This window comes from Phoenix dactylifera, chromosome 5 (genome assembly GCF_009389715.1).
Source record: "Phoenix dactylifera cultivar Barhee BC4 chromosome 5, palm_55x_up_171113_PBpolish2nd_filt_p, whole genome shotgun sequence".
Classification (NCBI taxonomy): Eukaryota; Viridiplantae; Streptophyta; class Magnoliopsida; order Arecales; family Arecaceae; genus Phoenix; species Phoenix dactylifera.
Genome location: NC_052396.1, coordinates 3760658 through 3786027, shown reverse-complemented (window position 1 = coordinate 3786027; position 25370 = coordinate 3760658). Strand labels below are relative to the sequence as shown.

The window sequence follows — 25370 nt, the reverse complement described above, 5'->3', positions numbered from 1 at the left end:
AAAACCCGTGCCTCTGCTTCAACCACACCATGCGCCATTAAAAAAAGAACAATGTAAACAAATCAAGAACTCAGCTGTCAAGTATTATACTTCGCCATTTAATGCATTCTCTCGAATCATGCAAATATAAACAAACCAGATAAAAACAGGGATAAATTGGGGAAAAAAGAACAGATTTTTTTCCCCCGTCTCCTCTTCTTTCTTGACAATCTCACCAAGCAGAGACAAAGAAGCATCCAGATAAAACAACCACGTTGATGAAAAAGAATGGGTAAAGTTGAGGAAATTAGTGAGTGGAGCTCGAGCTCTCACCACCAAACTTGGGAGTAAGCGCAGGGCAGCAAGACGGTGGTGGGAGACAACTGGAAATATTTACGAGGCATCCTGCGTCCGGCGTTTTTACTGGCCGGTGGAGCGAATGATGATGGCGTCAACTACGATGACCAGCACGCACCGTCCGATCAAGGAGGCTGTGCACATAAATCATGATGATTTGATTCGACTCCCGGATGCCCATCCTAGGACTTGCTTCGAAGTCTCCATGCGCAACTCGAACAGGACCCGGGTCAGGAAATCTGACCCGGATCCGGCCCGCTCGCTTTCGGGTCGGATCGTTTGGGCAGCACCGATTTTTTCCCGTATTCGGAACGCATCCGAGCACTCGGGGATTAAGCTCTCACATCCGTATTTGGAAACCGATCTGTCTGACCAAATCAATTCAACTAGTTGGTTCAGTATAGACGTGGTGACCAAATTACCAAAACAAAAGAGATGCATCTACGGCACCAGGTTCGCAGGGGATGGGTGCAATGCACGACAATATTTTGTTAAGTAGTCGGTATTTTTTTTTTTTTAGGGATTCATTATACAATACGTGAACAAATATATCTAATAAAATTAGAAAATAAAAGCTTTCTCTCCCCTATCCATAAGGTGCTCACTAAATGGTTAGCCACATAAGCAGATTTCTCTAAAAACATGTTTGACTTGAAAAGTCCCATCATCCCTCGTCATCATTCAGATGTTCCGGAGCAAAGAATGGTAGGAGCAAAAAAGTCCGTTTTCGAATCTCAAAATCCGCTATAAATGGTACCAAGCTTAAAAGTTCAATTGACAAACTATTAGTGCCCAATACAATAAAACAACATAACCATAATCATAACCACCCAGCTTTATCTCACCCATTTGAGATCGACTTTACGCATTCTACTTCGCTAAGCATAGCGGGATGCTTCCGTCATGGTTCACTGTCATCTTCAACGAGACCACAAGCATGCACCTTTAGAAGGATACCAAGAAAAATAAGAAAAAAAAAAGGGGGAAAAAACTTTTCCCCATGAGAATACACTCTTTCCAATGTCAACCAACAAACACCTTTACCATCCATCCCAGCTATCTGATCAAGTATACGAATAAATATATCTCCTCATCTTGTCTTACCAGCCATATCTACTTGCGTAAATCATAGCACGAGAAACTGATCAACAAAATGGGGTATAAAGTGCGTATTAATGGATGCAACTTCGCTAGACATTAATATAGCCAACAGTTTGCTGATTAAGGACAAGAGGCCACCGCATGAGGGTCATTTGAATCCAAAAATGAGTCACTGGATGCTTGTATATGATCCGTTATTTATCTTGAAAGTCCAAAGTACAAGCCAAGAGTTTCAGTAGCCAAAATTCAACCGTTGCCACAGGTTTACACCAGAGAGGGCATTCACGCAGCACATTCCATGCTACCTTGTGAGTCCAAAGGCACTGCATAGGCATGATATCATCATTTCGGGTCAGGAGAAAGGAGCACCATCTGTTCTGTAAGATGCTCCATATTCTGTGAGTTGTCCCACCCATTCTCTGGTCTCGGCCGGTCCTCCATTGCTTCCAGTATGCTCAACTCAGCCTCCTCTGTCTCTTCTGTTACAGGACTAGAAAAAATTCTTCCCAAAATGAGTCAATGATGCCTGAAAGCTCCGGATCATCATCCAATATATCAATGTTGGCATCAGCAGATACCTGTTCTGTCTCAATCGGAACTGCTGCCCCATCCATTCCTGCTGTAATGGGGTCAATATACACAGTCTCGGGGTCAGGCATGGCAAAGTTCTCACTCAGAATGGCAACACTGTCATCAGGCATGACCCCTTCTAACTCGGGAATACTCTCATCTGTTGCAGCAATGGCCTCCGGAACTGCAGATAAAACATCCATACCTGGCAATTCATCGTTTGAAACCATATCGGTTACACCTGCAGAAGACTGAATCTCAGATACAGCTGAAGATAAGCCAACTGCTGAAAAACCAGAGCTTGATGGTACATAAGGAACCCCTGAATTAGGAGGGACCTCTGCAAGGGTCACTCCAGAATTCTGACTTGAAGAACTACAGTCAAATGCTCCAGATGATGAAGGAAAATTCTCTAGTGAAAGATTATCAGAGTTGCTGAAAGATTCTAGCCTAGGCTGAGAGGAGCCTGCTTTTAAAATCTGCCTTAGCATTGTTTTGGCTGCTTCATTTGTTAGGGGCTGATACTTGATTATCTGGCCATCAGGGGATGCACTATCACCACTCAAACTGCCTTCTTGCTTGGGCATCCTCCGTTTTTTGTTCCCCCTAGCTATGAGTCTGTTATTGTCAGTCTGCTGCACCAACTGCGCTAAAAAGCCTGGGCTTTGCATGGCCTTCGCCAAGAATGACATCATTTGTTGCTGGCGCCGTTCCATTCCTTTAAGGCGTTTGCCCAAGGTCTGTAACTGATGACTTGTGGACTGCTGCTGCTGCCTCAGCCTGACCAGTTCCTGCATGAGTACATTCTTGTCCCTCTTCAGCCTTTCAATTTCTTCCTCCAACCCAAACTTCCCCACCTCGACACAAGCTGCAACTGAAGCATTCTGTGGTTGAGGCTGCTGTGTTTGACCATGCATATGAGAGGGTTTTCTCCTATTAATGGTTTTCAGCAGATCTTTTCGACCTCTCAAAAATCCCTCATTAGCAAATTCCCATCGATCAGGATCAACTTTCCTGAAACCCTGCTCAGACAACACGAAGGATCACCTAATGAAAACAACTAACCAAATTCAGTACTAATGAAAACAACTAACCAAATTCAGTATGAATGTTTTCCAAAACAAGCAGCTTTGCCATAGACAGACTTATTAAAAAAAAAGCGGAGCAGGGGGAGAGAAACAGCAGTGGAACACTTGACTGGAAGCTGAGTATCAAATAATCAGTAACGTAAGGGACCAACTGCTGACATTGCTAAACCCAGGAAGAAGCCAAGAAGAAAACGATGGAACAGTTGACTAAGTTGACGGCAAGTTGTTTGAGAATGAAGCCTAATTAAATTGATTTCAAGAGTGTTTCCTTAGAAAACATGCTACCCTGGAGAAATCTTGAAGCTGATCCAAATTGATGGGATGAGGAATCCATATTAAGTTGTAACAATAACCAACATCTGAACTCAAGATTAAGAGTTTGGAATGTCTCACAATCTATTTCATGCAGGATGATTCATTTCAAAGAACAAGCAAACCTCCACGGAGAGTAGCCGGTGCACAAAATATTGACCAAATTATGATGACTAATCCAAAAAATTGTCTCAAGTGGTGGACCAGTAGCTGCTAATAATTGACCTGTTGAAAAAAGAAAAAGAAAGAAAGGTATGAAGCACAATTTCCTGATACAACTCATAAAGACTAGAGGGCTTCCAAATCTGAGGCCCCATCTGCATTCCTTCTTTTCTGCACGAGAAGCCACCACAAAAAGCCTTTCAAACATATTTTTACCTAAGGTGTCGCTTTTCTAATCAATTTACATATCAATGGTTGTTTGAAATGTTGGACCTTAGGATCACATACTTGGCGCAATCTAAAAACTCATTATTCTCTAAAGCTGATGGTACTATATTCAGTGAAAGAATTTTCATATGAATATCGATGAAGGGAAAACAGAGGAAGCTAGATATTTTAAATTAAGGACCTTGACAGTATAGTGTGGATTAAAGGTCTAACAGGATGAATGATGGTAAAGTATTCATTATTCGATCATGTTGCATCCTAGTGATAGATAGGCATATCTATCCTAGTTATTAATTGTGTTTACAACCAAAGTGCTTGGTTAGGAATTCTGTTAGTCCGCTAACCCAGGAGGAATCCTTACCCTGTCAGTCTTACAAAACAATATCCAAATTGTAGCACCATTAATCCAGAAGGAATCCTTACCCGTGTTAATCTTACAAATACTACCCAAATTTTAGCACTTCTGCTCATCCATCCTACAATTGCACGCATAAGATGGTTCATAGCATTAAGTAGCACTATACAAAAAAATCACAAAAAAGGACCTCGTCATGATTATCCTGCAAAAGGATACATGATTATGATGCAAAAAGAAAGGATCGTCTGTTGCATTTAAAGTTGGGATAGAATTTAAAGTGCTAAAATATCTTTAGAAGCGATGGTTAAGTGGATAGCTTCTGTTCTTGTTGTTGACATAGTGTTTGTCCTTTCATTCGATTGTATGCACATTGTGGTTCTTAGGACTACAAAAACAACTCTGAGTAGCTTTGGACAATTTGTTTCCTCTTCCTTCTATTATATATACAGACTTGAGGTATAAGCAGTGCCTGCATAGGAGATTTCAAGCAAAACAAGGCACTTACAAACATTAGAAGGGGAAAGAAACATAAGGATTAAAAATAATGAAGAAATGAACTGGACAGGAAAACAAAAAAGGGGCACAAACAGGGATAATCATTAGGTTGGTTAAGAAGGGCAATCAGAAAAAGAAGTAGCTCTAAGAAAAATTCAATGGAGGAGCAGGAGGAAAATGAAGAAGGGGCCTAAACAGCAATAGCCATGAAGTTGGTTAAGAAGGGCAATTAGCAAAAGAGGTTGCTCAATAAATCTAAGAAAAATCCAGCAAGTTGTCTTTTTCAAATTCTCCAATATACTAGCTTCCAGATAAATCATGCACTACAAAATGTTTAACCAACACATATACACTAAAACTAATTTAGCTGGACTCTTTAATCTGCTAGGCAATGACACCACAATAAATTGGAGAAAGTCACCACTCACCACCGTCCACATGAGAAATCTATCTGCACCCACTTAAAATAAAAACCTAACAAGCCTTTCAAACCAAGAAGAGAGTCCGAATTACATGCTTGTTTTTCCATGTTTATACAAGTCTATAAAAAATTTACCTTTAATTTCTAATTTTTTTTGTACATTTTAATTTTTTTCTCCCACAGTCATTCCCAAAATGCCAACTTCTGAAGAAATATCATCCTAGCTATTCCTGTATTCATATGTCTATTGTTCAAAAATACAAACTTATAGTTCTTCTCATTTTGCAGGGTTCAAGGCATTTCTCATTCCATAGGTAGGAAATTTTCAGGAAATTAATGCACTCAAATTAGATGACAAAATTAATGGTTATGCACACCTCCCCCAAAGAACAAAATAAAGAAGGAAATGATGACAACATTAATGGCTATGCAATATAGGCCGGAGTGGAGCCACCAAATTCCAATGTACAATTTTATATAGACCAAGGTTCAAAAACTCAATTTCAGTTTCAAATGCAGTTACACTAATAACTTTAGCCTTCCATAGTTTCAGCTTCAACTCCAAAGTTTCAGTTCAAACATATTTATTGCAAACAGAAATTCAGAAGAAAGTCAAAGAAACAAAGAAAATAAATTTGGTACCAAATTGTAATATTCAACATTCCAATTCTTTTGACTAGCAGAGAAAAAGAAGTATCCTTTGTAGCAATCTTTTTTCTCACAAGTAGTGAGGTTTCCAAAGTTAATTAAAACAGATTTTGTAGCTCACAACCTCTTCCCCTTTTTATGCTGCGTTTTTCTCCAATCTATAATTATTTTTCATATCCATATCTAAAATGATCTCACCATTGACACCGTTCATACTTCACCAATAACTACATCCACCTTGTCATATTCGTCTAGGAACCGCCTTCGATGCATACTTATTATCACGTCATGATCCCCTTCAAGAAATTCAACAACCGAATTCTAGTATCATACAAAATTTACAATCTTTTTATAAAGTAATGGAAAAAATTCCCAGTATTTACCTCGAAGACAAAATAAAATTATGGAATATGGACGCTAGAAACAGGAACTCACGTATACCAATTGAAGAATCCAATGACGCTGAAGCCGATTGCAACCAAAATAAAGAAATCGGAAAGATGGGGGAGAGATGGATGAAAGGCGTACATATGTGTTAAGCTGGCGGACGAAGCTGGAGAAGTTGCTGTGCTTAAAGTACTTGGGGAGGAGATCCCGGGCAAACTCTGGCGTGTTCCACACCACAAAGCTGTTATTCGCCGGTCCCCACGACACGATTGCGTCCGTCGCGGGATCGTCCACCATTTCGTACGTCTTGCTCAGAAACGGCGGCGGCGCGTTCCCATTCAGGTTGAGCTTCGCGCTAGCCGCCATTGCCACCCCTCCTCCTCCGCCACCGCTGCCACCGCCGTTGCCGTCCATCCCTCCTGCCCACTCCGATTCCGCAAACCTCAGGGCAATCAGACCGCACCCATCCGATCTTCGAACGAACGATCAAAAATTAGTGTTTTAGAAAACGAATTAATCTCACAGAGAACGAAGACAGAGACAGCGGAGCGGGCGAGGAGGAGAGGCGAAGCGATTAGAGCCTTCGAGGGTTTCTCGAGAGAACCGGCGCTAAGAAAAAGCGATTTAAACAACCGAGAAGAGGGTACAAGAGGGTGCCGCTTAGCGCGTGACGACGGCGACAGGTTTGGGGTAAACTTGGAAGTCAAATGCCCCGGGACTTTGATAATTATATCGGAACCACCCTCCTGTTCGGGTCCGAAGGATGGATTCACTGGAGACCGGCCGCATCCACACCGTCGGGTTAGTGCCGGAGTTCTTATGCAGTATTTTATTCTTTTGATTTCGTTAGCCGCATTCATATTTATTAGGTGTGAGTTGCTATTGTACAAAGAAAAAAAAATGGTGGACTGCAATTATCTTTGCTAGGAGTTCAACTTGACGGTGAAACACACTTGAAGATAAAATTTCATTTTTGATAGTCCAAGAATGCGTAATTCGAAAAAAAGTGGATCTAACTATTAAACCCCTTATCAATTGTACAACATTGACAACTCAACGAGCAACAAAAGACAATGGGATCATGAGCTTTGCCATTGAATTTGTCAAGGAAACTTTGAGACCATAGAGGGTGATATTGCCATTGCATTGTCAAGTAAACCTTGGGGACATAGAGGGTGATGTTGTAGGCACAGGTGGAAATGGATCAATGAATTGATGTGGCATTAATTAGTCTTTTCTTCAAATTTATGAAAAAAGCAAGAAAAACAGTTAGGAGGGACATTGTCCTCAAGTAACATTTAGGATGATATGGCATAGTGTGATGGAAGTGCAATACCTAATATGACATGCAGTTGGAGGCTTCTTTTCCAAAAGAAAGATGGCTTAAGAATCGCTTGTCAAATTTTTTTTTGCAGTTGGGGCATGTCGGTTTCTAAATCCTTAGACAACAAGAGATAGCTCGAAACAATCTATGTCATCATAATATCTATTTATGATAACAAACATATGGAAATTAAGTAGATTGTAGATCACTCTTTCTCACACATGCTAATATTGGTAAATCATGCTCCGCCCATCTCCACCCTCTTCTCTACACATCTCCGCATAAAAAATAAAGATACTAATGTTTCTCAAGTACACCAATTAAAGTTAGAAATGTATATATTAAATTTATTTGACCGAGTGTGGATAAGAACAATCCATGCTTAAATTATCCAATATTAGTGTTACATTCTTGAATGCTTAAATTATCTAATATTATTTTTGTGCTTGTGACGAGCTATATCATCCCTGTCTTTTTTATCTTTTCTTTTTTCCTTCCTATCTTTTTGGTACTGCATGCTAGCAGCTCATAATTTTACTCTTTCATTTTTATGTAGTTTATATACAAATGAACAAAAAGAGAAAACTATTTCAAATTGTGCCAAAAAAAAAAAAAAGTAATACTAGCTGGTTTAGGTGACATCTTATGTGGCCGATCTACGAGATTCTATCTTCGTTATTCTAGTAATTTTGGAGAAAGTTATGATTTATGGCTGATGCCGGTGGATGCATTTACTCACGAATTTTGTAAAACACCCATTCAACAAACAAACGATTAAAAAAAAAAACAGAAAAAAACGTGGATCAATTATGATTAGAATGTTTCAAAGCCATGATGGTCTAATTCCTCAACTCTCTACCGTCCGTTCGTTTGATCAGCTGAACCTGGACGTTGGAAACAGGGAGCACAAAGTGTGGGAGATAAAGATTCTCACAACACGTAAGGTGTTCCGGCGGAGTATCCCAACATCGGGATTCCTCTATGACTGCGCTAATGCTGCCTCTAGGAGAGAGAGAGAGAGAGAGAGAGAGAGGTGAAAAGAATCCGATCCGATCCCTCGACCCACCCGGGGAACCATCTCTCGTCGGGCTGCTACCTGAGTGCTTCTTCCATGTATCGAGGTACCAGCTCCCGTTCCATCTACCTTAGACGTGATTCAGTCGAATTCCTTTTTTGTTGATCTTTTTCGGCCTAAAATGTAGGGTTTTGGGGGTAAGTTTCGAGCAATTCTCGGATTGAAATTAATTGGTTTTATCTGTGGTTGATGGGTCTTCTCCAACAGCTATAGGCGTGATTCAGGTGAATTCCTTTTTTTTTTCTTGATCTTTTCCGTCCTAAAATATAGGATTTTCGGGATGTGTTTCGAGCTATTCTTGGATTGGAATTAATGGGTTTTATCAATTCATCGTTTGTAGATATATATTGAAGCGGTATCAAGACTCTTATTAGATATAGTTTTCCGTTGCTTATGGTTCTGGGTAGCAGGATTTTGGTGATTAATGGATGCGTTTGGGTCAGGGTTCTCTTCATTAGCGCTTACTGCCACAAAGATTGAATTTTGATATCCTAATGTTTCTTTTCTGTTACTTGGTATGTATAATTCGATGATTCTTGTTTTTTGTTTTTTTCTCATTTTTCTCTCGAAAAGATTTAACAGCAATGAAGAGACAGCCTCCGATTTTGCTTCAGTGTTTCCGTTGGTTTTCTTGGGTTTCAGTATTGTTTAGTCATGTTTAAATAGCTCTTTGTCTTAAAGAGCTTGATTATTCTTTTCTTCTTAATGAGTGTGGTGGAACCATATAAATGCTCGTCTATAACTTTACTCTAACTTTTTATCTGTGCATTAGATTCTTTTATTGTGTGAGTTCACTCATGAGGGAGCCACATTTTTATGTGGAAATTCAATGAATCTGAGTTTCACTATAGTTCTGGTTTCGAGCTACCCAGCTCAATTAGCTAGAAAAAGGAACCAGAAAAAATGTTCCAAATTACTTACAAAGTTTTCTTTGATTGAGAAAAAACCATTTGTTCGGCAATATGTGCAGTCCTAATTTCAACTGACCTAATTAGGTTTGAGAAACAAGTTTCAAATTATAAGGTTGTAGCTATACAAAGATGGTACATGAATGTATCTTCTAACATGTTTCCTGTCGACTGAACGTGCATAGCACAATTTCGATTTTGGTGTATGGGAAAATATTCTGGATTCAGGAAAAATGCAAAAAATTAAGCAGAACTGTGAGAAGAATGCGTAATAAATAAAATAAGGAAACAATGAAGATCAATTAGGTGGGACCTATCATGTAGGGTTGTCTATGGATATAGACTTTAGATATAGTTATCAAAATTTTCTAATTTTGATTGATCATATCTTGATTTATTCAGAAGACTTCTTTAAAACAAAGCAGACACACACAACTAGATTGTAAATTCGGGGGTGGGGTGGTGGCAATGGGATGGAGATGTATCTAGAAATCTACATCAATTTTACTTTCAAGTCCATGTTTCAGAGAAAAGAGCGGATTGTAGAGGTGGAGTAGGATGGTCAAAGAGGCGGTACGAAATGAGGCAAGACTTGCAAGGTAGATAGGGGTAAGGTAGGCAAGAGTGCTTTTTGAGGAAACTTGAGTGGGCAAGTTGCAGAAGAGGGATAGCGGAGGTCATGCTAGAAGGGAGTTGAAATTTGGGTTTCAGTTGGGTTGGGTGGTTGTAATTGGAGCCAGAGGGGGTGAACTAGAATAATAAAGTTTTTTTTCCTCCTTTGGGTGTTTGTGTTGGGGGTAGGACCCTCTTTCTTCAATTTTTATTATCATATACTCGAATCCCAGGTATGATAAATTCTTCAATTTATTTTCCTTTGAAATTTCGTTGAGTAATCTGATGGATCCTAATTGTTGTGTACAAATTCCGAAAAAAGAAGGATCAAATACATATATCAGTTTATTGGTTCTCATTACCGCTCTTAAGTATAAATTTGAGCATGCCTTTTTGATAGCATGAGAATGATGCAACGAAACACTTGTAGCTAATGAACATCAAATGTTTTGGTCAATCAATATTCCATGACTTTAAGTGATTATATTCTCTGAGAAGCTTGTTAATAATTGATGTATTTAGTAAATTTTGAATAACTTGTGAATGATTAGCCTGATCGGAACTATTTCAAAAAAAACCATTTGGCCAATGATAAATTATGATTTAAATAAAGTTTATTTGAATAAATTGGAGATTACTCTGGTTACATTTGGTGGTGTGCTTTTGTTTCCATAAATATGTTTCCTTTTAGTCAGTAAATTTTCTATTTTCTAATATTGCATTTAGTGTAACATTTTCTACAAAGGTATCTAGCATTAACAAGCACATTGCTTCTATTAGGGAATTTGGGATTGGACATTATAGTATTCTCTGATTATCACAGGGCACCAGAGCACAAATTTGATAAAAAAGATGAGTGATGACAGCATGCCTGATGAATCAGATGTGGCATAAATGGACCCAGAAGTGTACATGCATATTCTTCAATTATCTTGTGCTGAGGACGATCATTAGCGAAACTTCTCATGCTAGACGCAAGAGCTGGACATCGTCCAACTATTGTTTATAGGCCCATACGGCCTTCTGATCTTGAAGTTCTTGAGCAGATCCATGCTGCTTTATTTCCTATAAGGTGTGCATTGTAACTTTGATATGCATGTGCTTCAAATATGATTTTTGTGAAGCCTTGTGGAGATACTGCTGTTTAGACTTTTCATGATGAATCATGGAAGAAATTTATACTTGCAGGTATGAGAGAGAATTCTTTTTCAATGTGGTTAATGGCCATGGCATTATATCCTGGGCTGCTGTTGACATTAGCAGGCCTGATGGTCAAAACGATGAGCTAATTGGATTTGTCACTATGCGTATTATCCCAGCAAAAGAAAGCGAGGTGTTTTTAGACTTTTAATTTTTTTGAAATGCCATCACTTCAAAACTTCAAGTATAGCTAATAGTTTCAATTCCATTGTTCATGCAGATTGATGATTTGCTCAGGTACGGTGCTTCGAGAAAAGATCAAATACTAGTTTATGTATTGACACTTGGTGTAGTAGAGCGTTATAGAAATCTTGGCATAGGTTGTTACCTTCTCTGATGATTATAAGTTCATGCATTACCTTTATGCTTTATTTAATTGAACGTCTTCTTATCATTGTGGCATTTGCAGCTACTTCACTGGTTCGGGAGGTAATTAAATATGCTTCAAGCATTCCTAACTGCCGAGCAGTATATTTGCATGTTATTGCTTATAACCAGCCAGCCATCAATTTCTATAAGAAGATGCTATTTAAGCTTGTAAGAAGATTGCCAAAGTTTTACTACATTCAGGGCCAGCATTATGACTCATACTTGTTTGTGTACTATGTAAATAGTGGTCAATCTCCCTTCTCTCCATTGTAAGTATTTTTCTTTACTTTACTTCAAAAGGACAGCATTATCCTAAATATTTGCAATATAATGTAATTTGTATTATTATGTCATCTTGTTTGGAGATTTTAAAAATGCAGGTGACACTCTATCTGTTAACATGCTTCGAAGAATGAGTGTCATGCATATTTCTTGCAGGAATGGTTGTTTATTTTACTCCATACTTGTTTTACTCCACATTTTGATTGTTTACCTATCTCAGTTCTTATGCTCTAAGTGAGAAAAAAGTGAAATTTTATAACCCTTATATTATTTTATATCCAGAAGTATGATGTTTGCCTCCAGAAATATTTCTGTTCTTTTGATCATTATTCAGCTGCAAGGGTTAAATGTGTAAATTCAAATTTATTGCTTGCCTAGTATTATCTGGAATTTTGGCATTTAAAAGAAGTGCGTAAATTGTAAAACTTTTATTCAGTCTTTTAGCTAGACTTGAGATATTTTATTCAGTCGGGGTTTGTAACATGAAAGACTGAATGTCGGAGTTGTTTTCGCTTTTGAAATTTCAATCCTTGATGTTTAGCAGAAAGATTTAGAATCCTCAAAACCTATCAAGATTGTCTGCATTCAATTGCCTGTTGCTATAGACACTGCTCAATAACCTACAATTTATGTTTTAAAGGAAGACAACCACAATTAGTTGTTTAGTCAGGTTCGGTTGCCTTTTTCTCTATGTAATGTTGATCCTTTCCAAACTTCTCTCGTAGATATCTGTGAAGAAAGTCATTGTCACCATGTTTATTCTTACGTGAACTTTGCATCAATTGATAAAGAGTTATCTCCTTAGTTCTTTTTATCTGACTATGACCACCCTATTGTTTATCCTTCTCATAAAACATGAGAACAAGCTCTTCATACCTATTGGTAAACCAACGATTGCTAACATTTTATAATGTTTCTACTTCATTACTTTTCCACTTCTACACCTGTATTTTTTCCTACCAAGAGTCCTTATCCCCTCAGTTTGGGATATGCTTTTCAACTAATTTGCTGCCATACTTTCCTTGCAAGGTCACATCTTCTGTTAATGTATGTTTTTTAAAACCTTTTACACTTCCTTTCTTCTCTTTCTCTCTCTCCAAGCTTCTATCTTACTCATAGTACTTTTAAGACTTTCTGAAGTATATTCCAGACTTTCTAGTGTGAGCTCTTGATTGACATATGTGTAGTGAGTTTTCTAATGGTCAATAATAGAAGGTGAATTTTTTGTTATTAGTGGCAGAATATACAATTGTACTGCTTGTATATGATCTATATCAAACAATTCAGCTAATTGTGGGAAAGTGAATGAATGTAATATCTGTTTTCTATGGACCTAGTAATATACTAGAATATTAAGAGATGAAATCAAAGAGAAAAATATCATATGTCCACTATATTACCTATGAAGCCCCGTTGTATGTGTGACTGATTACTTTCATAGATTAAGAATCTCATTGAAGTCAGTTACCTAGATAATATCTTAAAATGGGCACTGCAATCTTGTGTTTAGACAAGGGAATACTTTTATGTTTATGAAGAAGGGATGGATGTTCAGCATGGCATTTCCTACAATATCACCCTCTTATAGAGTTTTCATTTATGTATATCTAAATTCTAAAACTTCTATTCCATTTTGCTGCAATTATACCATATATATTCAGTACTATATACCTTAGTGCTCCCAATGTGAACTGCAGTTCTAGTTATTATTATCTTAGCTGGATACAAAATATTCTATTTATCTTCTGTTTAGTTTGAACTATTTTTATAGTACAGCTATATAGCATCACAGGCCTTTAGCTTAGCTTTCTATGTCTTTGCAAGTCTACTATTTTTTGTCATTATCAATTTTAACCTACATCTTTTCTTCAACATTTGCTCTACGAACCTTGACATTTTACCACCATCTCTTTCAATTTATGCAATCAATTTGACATTTGTACTCTTTGATTTTTTTCAGCTACCTACCCCGAAAAAAATATCATTGACTGCTGTTCCACTATAATCTCCCATATAATATAACTTCAAATTCAACACAACTTTTGCAGCGTTTTCTAATTCAGTTACACCTTGACTTGTTTGACTGGTGAGCACATGGAAGTTAGGGTCTCCAAACCTTTCAGAAAGCTACTTTTCATAAAATAAAACTAAATGTAGAGAATGATGAAATTCCTATGTTGTTGTTTTTCTTTGACCAAAGGGGTGGTTGCATTTTAAGCAAATATCTTATCTGGATTTAAAAGTTGATAACAAAATAAAAATTTATGGCATTGGTTACACAAAGGACAGTCTTAATAACATATAATTGCAATAGAAGATTCTTGATTGGAGAATTAGAATGATGGTGAGGTGTGAGCTCGGCATGGTTTCCAAATGGAAATTCTCATTACTATTCCTCAGCCACCCTGGCTCTCTTCATAGTGCGCGATGTTAAGTGCAATCCATCATAGTTTCATATGCATCTATCGGTATTCCAATTACCCCGTCCTTTTGCCTCTTTTCGGAAGCCCTTTCCTTTTTTCCTCAATTGAACAATGGTACATGTGTGGCCTCTGAATGTGTGCTCTTGTTACACGTCTCTCTTCTGAAGTTCTAGTTGACCAACTCCTGACAAATCTGCTGTATTTTTCATTATTGCATCCTTAATTGAAACTGTATATTGTTACTCCTAATGCTCTCAATGTGACTTATTTTTCTACTTCTCCAATCACAGGTTGCAGCTAATAACTAGTCATTTTTCTTATATTATTTTTAGTGCGGACTGTTTTCTGTGGATTGTCGTATAGCATGTGCCTAACTACACAGGCCTTTTGGTTTAGCCTTCTATATTTTTCATGTCTTCTTTGGTGCTTGTTCTTTGATATCCTAAGGACAACAGCCTTTTCTTCATTAGGTGCCATTGAATCTTAACATTTGCCATGTTTCTGTATTTCTCTATAAATAATGCAAATTCTCAGGGTTGGACTCCACCCCAAGCTTTTGGTACCACTTTTATGTTATTTCTGAACTTCCCCTCTTAGAGAGTCGAAGTTGGGCTCTCTTCCTAGAGTTACTCCAAATCCATTTTATATTATTTTTTTCGAAACCGATGGACTCTCTTCCTCTTTTTCTTCTTTCCAATCACTTCACCATGGGACTCAACGTGCAGTGCATGTGCAAGACACTAGTACATAATAATGCTCATCTTCACACTCTTTTAGTGCTTCTGTTACCAACATCGTGGTACACTCCACCAATTGTTTCATGTCCTACTTGGTTTAGCTTGCATGTCCTACTTTCCCTCCGACAAGTTATTTCTAAAAGGGGCACACATATACTTCCCATTACCTTATTCTGGACATCTGTCTCATCTTTCTTTTTAATCCTTTTAGTGTACAAGTTCAACCTATTAACCTCTTTTCTCCTGCTTACACTTTGTGCACAGCTTGGTCCCTTAACTTTTTTTTTGGAAGAAAAACTGATTTCAGTTTGTGATGGAAGTTATCTATTTTCGGCATGTTCCTGAATTGTCATGGAACATCTCTTTGCTTGAGATACATGTTTATTATCATTATGCCATGACGCTACTGTTTTTTGTGTGCTTGCGCACGCACGCTTTAGATATAAGAACAGCTTTTGCAGTTCCCTTTGGCCATGAAAAGAACTTCAAATGAAAATGTAAATATTTTGTGAGAAAAATGAAAATGTTACTTAAAACATGGGGAAAAAATGTTCAAGGCATGAAATAAGTGTTGCTATTTTTTTTTTTCATAAAGTAAGTTTCCTCATTATGTCTTTTCAAACTTTTTTCTGCATTATGTCTGCGACATTTTCTACTATTCTTTTCAAACTTTTTTTCTACACGATCATCTAGGTCACAACTTGTGAATATTTTCTTCTTCTTCTTCTTTTTCTTCTTCTTCTTCTTGATGTTCTTTGGAATTGAACCCCTTCTTCTTCTTCTTAATAAATTTCTTTGGAATTGAACCCCTGATAAGTCCATCATATTAGGTTTTCATTCACGTATGTCAAGCTTGTTTTACTGGTTTGAATTTTCCATAGTTATTTTTCCATACTGACCACCTTGAATGGTGTGCCCCTTTTTTTTTCATATGCAGAGAAATTATGGCAGCAGTGGCAGCATACTTTAGGGGCTTCTTTAGAATGTTATCTGCTAAACTGTGGAGGAATGGACAAAAGAATCTCCCAAGATGGTCCAAGTGTAAAGAAACTAGCACTCTCTTAGTTACTCAAAATAAAAGGATCCTTCGTTCAGAGAATGCTATATGTTAGTGGTTCATCAGCCGCAGGTCAAGATTGCAACTCATCATTTAAGCGTCAAGAAGCTTCCAAATTTAACTTTTCCATTGATCATCACTGCTGTTGTATCTTTTCTTTCCATGGCAGTAAACAATCACACATCTGTAATTACATTAGTGTCATATTTATTATCCTCACATTGTAAAATAAACTTTCAGGCCTTATCAAGGCAAATTTTATTAACTAATCTCAGTATCACTTCATCAAGATTCTTTTATGTAAATTAGATGCATTTTTGCTATCTTGGTTAATTATTATTTTTGCTTAAAATCTTAACACTCTTTACAAACAGTATCAAGTTGAATATTTGGTAAAGCCATGTGGAAAAACGTAACTCTCTCATCGGTCAGGACAGCAAAAGAACCTATGGGGAAGGATATAATTAACCATATAGGTGGTCAGCGAAGAAGAGGAGCATGTACGGCGAAGCTGTGTTTGAAATGAGGCAGATTTTCTCCTTTTTTTTTCAAAAAAAAAAATGTTTGGTATAACTTAACCTTCCCTTGTCCCAAACGATCTACTTTCCAGTTCTCTTTCAAAACATCATAAGTCTTAGAATGAAAACTAAAAGCCCTTAAGGTTCTTGCGAGAAAATTACCCTTTTGGTTCTCCTGCTCAACTTGCATGACTGTAATAGAGGGTGATGTATTTCTCTCATCATAAGTTGTACCCTTCATGAACATCAATTAAACAAGCAGTTATTGCTACGTGTTGTTCACATGAAATGCATGGCGAATGAGGGTGAAGAAACAAAAAAACTTCTTGTATCAGTTATAAAGCATGTTAATACCTGAATTTGTAACTTTGTATTCCAATTATTCTCATACCCCTCACTCTTATGAACTTCTTCACAATGGGCAGCAAAAGATTGGCCTCTTGGGGAGGAAGCGTTCACTGTGTGTCTGTTTAATGGGTTATGCTACAGTCATCCTTTGCTAATCCAACATCCAAATAAGTTTTAGAAGAGCCATCCAGTCCAAGGACACCCAATTTCCCCCCTTTTCTTTTATGAAAAAAATTATATACGGCAACTTTCTTCTTAAGTACTTGCTGTAACCCTAATTTGTTCATGATTATGATGGACAACTTCTCTGTCGCGATCAACATTAACGTGAAAGAAAAAAAAAAGCTGTCGGCATCCAAGAAGTATTTGAGAATATCTGGCATGATGTTGATTTTTATAGCATCACTGGGTGACTTTGATAATTTTAGTTAACACCTGCTTACGTAGTTGATTGCTGACCGCGAAGGGATTATCAGAACCTGGCCATAAAGTGGAACATCACTGTAACACTTTATTTTAAATCCGACAGAACAATTCTTAGGTAAATAAGCGAATATGTCGTTTGCGTCTACCAAGAGAAATGATATTGTAACCAAGCTGGCAAAAGTCTCACAATCGAACTCCATTCCACAAGAATATATTTAGTTAGCAAGAATTTCCACCTTTAATTTCATAAACAGCACCTACTCTTCCGAAAAGGAGGTCTGCTATGCTAATTATTGTGCAGACCTAAAAATAAGAATCTGATAGCTTGATGTTTTCCCCGATCTTGGGGGCCCTCTTGCCTCATTTAAATGTTACAATTGATAAAGTCATTTAGCAAACCTGAATAGAGGACTCATCTGAATATCTCTTCTTTGTTAGAGAAAGAAAGTGGTAATGCCATAACCAGGGTTTTGAACCCTATACCTCGCCCAAGAGCAAGCTTTTAAGAGAGGGGTTCCAACAATTGGACCCAAGCCCTGTTGGTACATTAGAAGTAGCTCTTCACACCTCCCTGTTATCCTCTTAACATATTACCTCTGAGTATGGTAAATGAGGTAGATCAACCATAAACCAATTTTATCATCTGAATATGGTTGGCAACTTCTTACCTAGTGGATTAGATATGCCGTGATATTTGACTGCCAAAGTCACCAGGGAAACTGCTGAAAATCTCACATGTTAAGGAGGGAATTGAAGTCAAGCAGAAAAGAAAATGGAAACCGAGGATACCAGATGCCTCAGGTAACTTCTGAGAAAATAGATAAATACCTTCAGTATCATGTTGTAGATTTCCATTCTTGTTATTTATATAGGTGCCGGGTTCATCAGAGAGCTGTCAACCTGCAAGACCTGGCAGTGTGGCTTTAAAACTTCATTTACCTTTTTTGGGGGGGGAGAGGGAAGATCCACCCTCATCCTGCTCTTTTAAGTTTTAAGACTCCTTTTCACATCCAGTAGTAACTTTATGAGTTCTCAGAGAAAACCGAGAAAAATAACATACATTAAGAAAAGTAGCATACATTTTAATGAAAAATATTAGACTAGTGGACTAACCCCTTGGATTAACTCAAAGAGGGCTGGCACCAAAGTAATCACGCTTAGGGATGAAGGTCGCACATCTAGGAGACAAGGTTTCCTGTAGGCAGAAATTTCAGGCCAGCTAATCCTGTTTACTCACTGTCAGCATTAGTCTATTTTCTTTGAGGGATTTTTGCTACTACATCCCTTACAGCTATCATTTAAATCTAAAAAACTAACTATTTCCATGAACAATTTGAAAAGCACCTTCATTGTAAGCATATAACATGTAAAGCATCAAGATGTATGAGAACCATGTGCAAGCTAGTTACTTGCACAGTTGAAGCTATCATATCAATTGGTGGATATATTAACACCTTTTAAATAACTCTTTGCAACCATCAATTACATATAAATAAATAAACAAATAAATTGCATTTTGCAAAAAAATTGTCATCATAAAATTACAAAGGGGTGGTGGTAACACTGGAAAGGGGAAGCATTTAGAATTAGAGTGCCAACAAAAAATACTCCTGAATATCCTACTCAAATTACATGATTAAATGCCATTTATGGCAGACAGTGAAACAGCCATCTTAGAGCTTAGATGGCTGCCTGCTCTCCGTTGCAGTTGCACTGGTTCACATCGCTGCCTCATTTTAACTGATCTATCCAAATGCAAGGGAGTGGATGAAGAACAGAATTTTTGTACACTCTTACATGCTTGAAGCCGTACATGTCAAAGGGACTGACCCTCTTAACCAATCCCCAAGCTTGGTACAACAGAGCCAACGTACACAGAAATCCCTGCAGTCTAGTACTTGATCACATGGTGCCGTAGCCAAAGCTCATACATTACCATGTGGAATGCATCATAACGAACTGGAGGTGAATGCCACTCAAAGTGTTTTTGAACCTGATAACATATTAAATATACATTCAGAAGAAACAAAGGGAATACATCTAGCACTTGTATTTGCTACTGAGATTACAAGAAGATTAGAATTTTCAATTATTTTGGGAAAACTGGAGGAGTTCCAAATTACTGGTTGCCAATAATCTCATATTTTTTTAATGGTTATGTTTTCAATGTAGCATTCGAATCAAATTACTAGGAAATCACATTAGATACTTCTAGATGATATGTTTATTGTGTAACATAGCAAGAAATCTATATTATTCCCCTAGTACATGTCCCACAAGAAGTTAAACAATGAACAAATATCAGTTCATTTGCATGACAAATTTTAACAGGAAGAATTTAAGCTGGAACTTTAACATAATGAGTCTCAGCTATTAGTGTCACATCAAAAATTAACATAGATGATTGCCTGGGGTCCGTGTGCCTATCACAGAGTATTCTTGACTATCCAGGTGAGGATCTTCTCATAGGCTTCAGTACATGTGCCCATGTAGATGCTTGGTTTTGGTTCTGAAGTTCCAAACAAACTTAAAACCACGAGCATGGATATCAGCAAGATTTATCATCCTAGACTTCTAGATTAGTTATAAGCAACGTTAATTTGTTTAAAACATGATTATAGCTATATCTATGTTACTTTAAAAAGGAAAAAAGTTTCATATCTTAGTATTTTACTTCTAAATCCTTTTACAGACTTGCTCAGCTCTCTATGCCACTACACACCAGGTGTCAACACCTTATATAACATAACACAGAAACAGAGCGAGCCCTTGACCAGCATAGGTATGACATAGAATATGTAAGTCCTTGCCACAGGATATGAGAGTCAGTATTTGCTAGATGGCTTAGAATCCTAATGCGAATACGAGATTCCTTTTGTTGCTTCTTATCAACCATGTATAATATCAAAGCACCATACCAAGTAGAATTTAAGAGTCAGTATCTGATATACACATATTCATCCTACTACAGAACCAATAAAAACTAGTATGATACAGTGAAAAATGCAGACTTGAATAATAACAGCTGTATATGAAATTAATTATTAAGTCAAACAAGTTACGAAATATTGACCACCATAAATTATGCATAGCACATAGTAACTTACCTCAACTAAAGACTTATGTAATGCAATAAATTCTTCATGAGATATGGACTTGAGAATAGATTTCAGCTGGTAGACATCACTCTCCTTGAGAATGAGAGAAAACTTATGCCAGTCAAGGATGTCATTGAATGGCAAGTCATAGTAATTAGATAAAATTACTGAAAAGAATGAGAGAAAGGGCACTTGTCAGAAAAATGCAACTGGAAGTAGGAAACCTAAGAATAATAGTATAATTTTAAAATATATTACTTCAAGAGAGCTAGTAAACTTTCCTGTGATTCTATGACAAAACTTTCCTTGAGTATGCATGTAAATTACTACCAAGAAGACATTTAAAGATTGGGTCCTAACCAGGAATACATCCATAGTGAATGGAATCAGCTATTCGAGCACTATTAACCTGGGAGCCACCTGGACATATGCAGAACTTAGTCCGGTAAAACTGCTTTTGATATACCAACTCTCCTATAGCTCTGCTTATGCGATTATTGCTGATAGCAAGCTCCGTGTCATTCTCCCATACACGTGCTAAAATAACTCTTATCTTAGAATTCCGATGGCCAGCCCAAAATCCAAGTGTTGTCCTGATGATCGCTTAAAAAATAATTTATTGGAGAAGAAATTGTGTATCAATTAAAAAATAATTTATTGGAGAAGAAATTGTGTTAAGACACGGTCCAAAACTATGCGCACATTCTCAGAAGGCACATTATAGAATAGCCAAAAGACACAAAAAGGTTTCATTCAACCAAATTTACATCGTGGAAGCTATACAATAAGAGGTGGCTCATTTCAGAAAAAAAAAGGTAAAAGAAAACACTTCATATTACAACAGAAAACAATGCACAGATAAGCTAAAAAAGAATGTAAAGGCGTTATCTGAAATTATGCATGTATTCTCACAAGTCACATAAATGACGAACTAAAAGATAAAACCGTTGAACATCCTAATCATACTTACATAATGGAAGCTATAAAATTGGAGATATTTCATTTCCAAAAAATGTTTTCAGATTGCCAGACAAAAAGATATTCAGCTTCATTGGATCAATCTACTCTTCTGTAGAACTGGGTCAGAATTTTTTTCAGTTTATGGAAATTAAACTGGCACTGAGCTGTAAATTTAAAAAGTTATAGTATAGAGGATATTTTAGTTGAGATAATCAGCTTCTACACATGAATTATCTGGACACAAAATACAGGCAATCCTTCAGGACAAATGTCTTCTCAATGTTGAGAGATACTAATATTCACTTGCCATCATTTCCTTCTTTTTTAATTATTTTTTTTAACATGAAGTTCCTGTGGAGAACAACCATCAATCATCAATGCACCTTAGAAATGATGGAATCACATGATATAACTTTGGGATTAGCAACAAGAAAAGCAATTGATTGATTTCACATAAAAATTGTCCAATCAAATACAGATTCTTTTATGAACTGCTCACATGATTTAGAATATAAGATGTCATCCTACTGAAAATCAATTAAACATGCATAGATAGATTATAAAAAGTGCATCATCGATACAGCAGGACTACTATTCTGTATCAAGTAAATGTTTCTATGCAAGAGCAACAAGCGAAACAATAAAGACTTATTTTAACCTGTTCTCGATACCATTTCCCCCTGCTGGAAGAGCGAATGGCTGCAGTACTTGAGGAAGAGCTACATCCTTGTGCGGGATGTATCCAACATCATAGCTTGGTCAACAAACGACTCGGATGGAATTCTTTATAAGAAATGAAAGCCCTTCAAATGCCCTCACACCAACATCATGGCAGGTAACAAGAAAGTGATCTGCACCCAATGTCCTATTCCAATAAGGGTATTTGCTTATCAAGCCTTCAACATAATTCTGAACTATCATTGTCATATTCTCATATGATATGCCCTGAACGATTGAAAGTGCATTACATTCAGAAACATGTCAACACTTAAATCAAATGGCAATTCAAAGAGAAACAAACAAAAATAAGGAAAGAAAATATTAAGAAACAAAAATAGAGAAGAACGAGACAACCATGGCCAAGGCTGCATCTGGCCAGTCCACTTCTCCTATCAACTGGTCACTAGTATTTTTTAATATTTTAATCATAATTGTGGGGTATGAAAGAGTATATAGCATTCTGTTAGACCAAGTCTGGGCTTAAAAGGAGATCAAGAAGATGTGTTATTACAGTTTTTGCTGAAACAAATTCTGGTTCTTCCCGATCTTTTTCCCTTTTCACCATATTCTTTTTGCTTTCAGAAGATCATTCTTCAATCCAAAACCCGAGGAGTTGTCTCCAAAGCATGTTTCACTTGAAGTGAAGTGAATGTACAGTAGGGACAATACCATAGCCTCCAAAAATAAAAGAACTTATGTCATATACAAAAAAGCTTAAAATATTGTGAATTATGCATGTGTCAATCAAAGACTGACTTGCAGCGCATTACCATGTTGATACTTGGGATGCTTCCGTATAAAAAGATACTTAAGTCAATAAAAAGATTTGCAAGTGTGTCCTAGAATATTCTGCAAAGCATTTCTGCCCTGATCATGCCTTCTCCAACTATTTGGGATCATCTTCATAAATCCTCAATTTGCAAAGCATTTCTGTCCTGATCATGCCTGAATACTTCCATTAATTTCCATCTCGTGGAGAAGCTGTGCATTTTTTTCGCACACAAGCAAGTCCATGGAACTGGCTGGATAATTTCTTCAACTCAAATACCTTATAGTCATAAAAACGGTATCATTTTAGTAGGAAGTGATGAGAAAGAATTCGAGAACACTTGAAGTGCAATCTGCAAGTTGTTCAATTGTGTGTGATTATCTATAAGCAAACCACCAGCTGATTGACTACCCTCAACGACTTGCTCAGCCATCTAAATCCAAGTCTCACCAAAAATCAATCTCCACCACTAAATATGAAAACTTCTGTTCATTGACGCAAGCATTGCTCATGTACTAATCAAATTTCTATTTCAAGACTTCTTCACTTTCCTAGTACAAGAATGAAACACTAACAAGAAAGCAATAACTCATCCCCCCCTCTCTCATCATCTTGGCCTGACCTCCCAAGTTTTTGACTCTTCTTCATGCGGATAACGACTAGAAGCCCTTATCCAATCTAATACATCTGATAACATGTGCGTGGGCAAGTTGACTACTTAGGCATTTATATAACTAAGTACAAACCAGAGAATACGCAAAAAAGAAAGAATGCTGAAATCTATCATTTATTACATAAGATTTCAAGATCTAGAAACTGCGAATATGGCCAAAAATTAGAACAAAAAGAAGAAAGGAGGGAAATTTCAAGAACTCTACCTTCCCTCTCATCTTGTGAGGGGAAATCGGGACGAAGAAGAGGTGCGCCTGATCAGGATCATCAGTGCGGAACCGGCTCTGCCGGATGTTCTGGAAGAAGTACCCCTCGCTCGCGTACTTCCCTGTGAGCTTCCTCGGCGTCTGGTAGTAGGTGTTGGGATCCCCGTCCGGGTATATAAAGACCCTGAATTTCCTCTCCATCTCGGCGTAGTTCCTCCGAAACACCTCCGGCGAGTGGTAGATCGTCGACGACGAGGGGAGATCCGAGGCTTCACCGGCGCCAGGATCTCCACCGAAGGAGACACCAGGGGAGGACTTGGAGGAAGAGGAGAGGTGGGAGGGGTACTGGGGGGAAGAGCGAAGTGACCGGAGGGAGAGGAAGGTGAAGGAGATCAGGGTTAGGGCGGCGAGCGTACGGAGAGAGCAGGCGGGAAGGGAGGATGGCTTTCCGGCCATGCTCGCCGGAAAATCTCGTCGGACGGAGGTTTTCCGGCGGGACAGATCGGCCGGAGCGAGAGTGGGGAGCTGGGGGACCCTGTGTTGGCTTTCGGGAAGGAGAAGGGCGCGCTGATAGATCCGCCACTGACTCTATTCCTTGCGACCGTCCGCACGAACTCTTTCCAAGGTAATAAAAAAATACTCTGCAGGGAAAAAAGACATCATTTTTTATCAAAAAAAAAACAAAAAGACATCATTGTTTTTTTTTGCTGAAACATCATTGTTAAATAACAATCTTAACGACATTATAAATTTCTAATGGCTATTCTAAGCCTCTAGTTATTGATTATTCTAGTCTAACAGCTACCGTATGACAGGAAAATTAGCATCATTAATTATTTTCAATGTTATTTCCATAAATAAATTTTAAATTTAATTTTTTGTGGTTTGAAAAAAAAAATCCTTTCTTTTACTATAAAGAAAAAACTCCAATACCTCCACATCGTAAACTTTTGTTTCTTATTTAAATTCATGTAAGTCTTCAACTCCGGTTTTGGTTGATGATGTTTAAATAGGATTTGGAAAAAAGAAGAAGTATAGAAGACTTTGTTCAATATTGCTACAGGTACATTCCAAGAGGAAGGGAATACATGATGCTGGCACTTAATGTTCTCATACAGTGACACATGGAAATTTGAAGCCTCCACATGTTCAATTGTTCCAAGAGCTAGAGGGACTAAATATTTCAGGCCGCCAATCTCATGGTCAAATCTCTGATGAAGTTATGAGCTCACAGACCAAGTACTAAACGCAAATGGTGCTCAATCTATTCTAGTTGATTAAGACCAGTAATCATATTGAGGTCTAGTCGTCTTTCCAAGTAGCAAAGTTGGAGAAGTAAAAACTCTTTAATCGAACAATATATCTCACGATCGTGTCTTAGTCAACATGGTATGGAGTTGCAGTTCCTTGGTAGTCTGGCCGTCTCGATACAGCATCTTCATCGATCTTTCGGTAAATCCTGAAAAGAACTTTTCTATTTAGTATTATGCTCGTCGCCCCCATGAGGATAGTCTACAAGGTTCATAACTACTCCTCTTACTATATAGCACTTATCTAGCC

At 37.6% G+C, this 25370-nt stretch overlaps 1 protein-coding gene and 2 pseudogenes across 5 annotated transcripts; 1 reads left to right on the top strand and 2 right to left on the bottom strand.

The window, feature by feature from the left end:
• Positions 1-1042: 1042 nt before the first annotated feature.
• LOC120110814 lies at positions 1043-6729 on the bottom strand (annotated as a pseudogene).
• Positions 6730-8421: 1692 nt separating this feature from the next.
• Positions 8422-16382, top strand: LOC103704717 (histone acetyltransferase MCC1-like). 5 transcript variants are annotated; one of them, XM_008788126.3, is made up of 7 exons: positions 8422-8551; positions 8633-8729; positions 10849-11097; positions 11214-11358; positions 11446-11545; positions 11635-11863; positions 15974-16382. In XM_008788126.3, the coding sequence occupies exons 3-7, from the start codon at positions 10991-10993 to the stop codon at positions 16146-16148; spliced, it is 756 nt and encodes a 251-aa protein (XP_008786348.1). In that variant the 5' UTR covers positions 8422-8551; positions 8633-8729; positions 10849-10990; the 3' UTR covers positions 16149-16382. The 5 variants fall into 5 exon arrangements, with proteins under 5 accessions (XP_008786348.1, XP_026659505.1, XP_008786350.1 ...); XM_026803704.2 differs by having other exon boundaries at positions 10806-11097; XM_008788128.3 differs by lacking the exon at positions 8633-8729 and having other exon boundaries at positions 8431-8551.
• Positions 16383-18767: 2385 nt separating this feature from the next.
• LOC103704716 lies at positions 18768-24401 on the bottom strand (annotated as a pseudogene).
• Between the last annotated feature and the right edge of the window lie 969 nt (positions 24402-25370).

Coding starts and splice junctions, on each gene's coding strand:
- LOC103704717 (XM_008788126.3), top strand. CDS start 10,991: ATGCTAGACGCAAGAGCTGGACATCGTCCAACTATTGTTTATAGGCCC. Junction 11,359..11,445: donor TCCCAGCAAAAGAAAGCGAG/GTGTTTTTAGAC, acceptor TTGTTCATGCAG/ATTGATGATTTGCTCAGGTA. Junction 11,864..15,973: donor CAATCTCCCTTCTCTCCATT/GTAAGTATTTTT, acceptor TTTCATATGCAG/AGAAATTATGGCAGCAGTGG.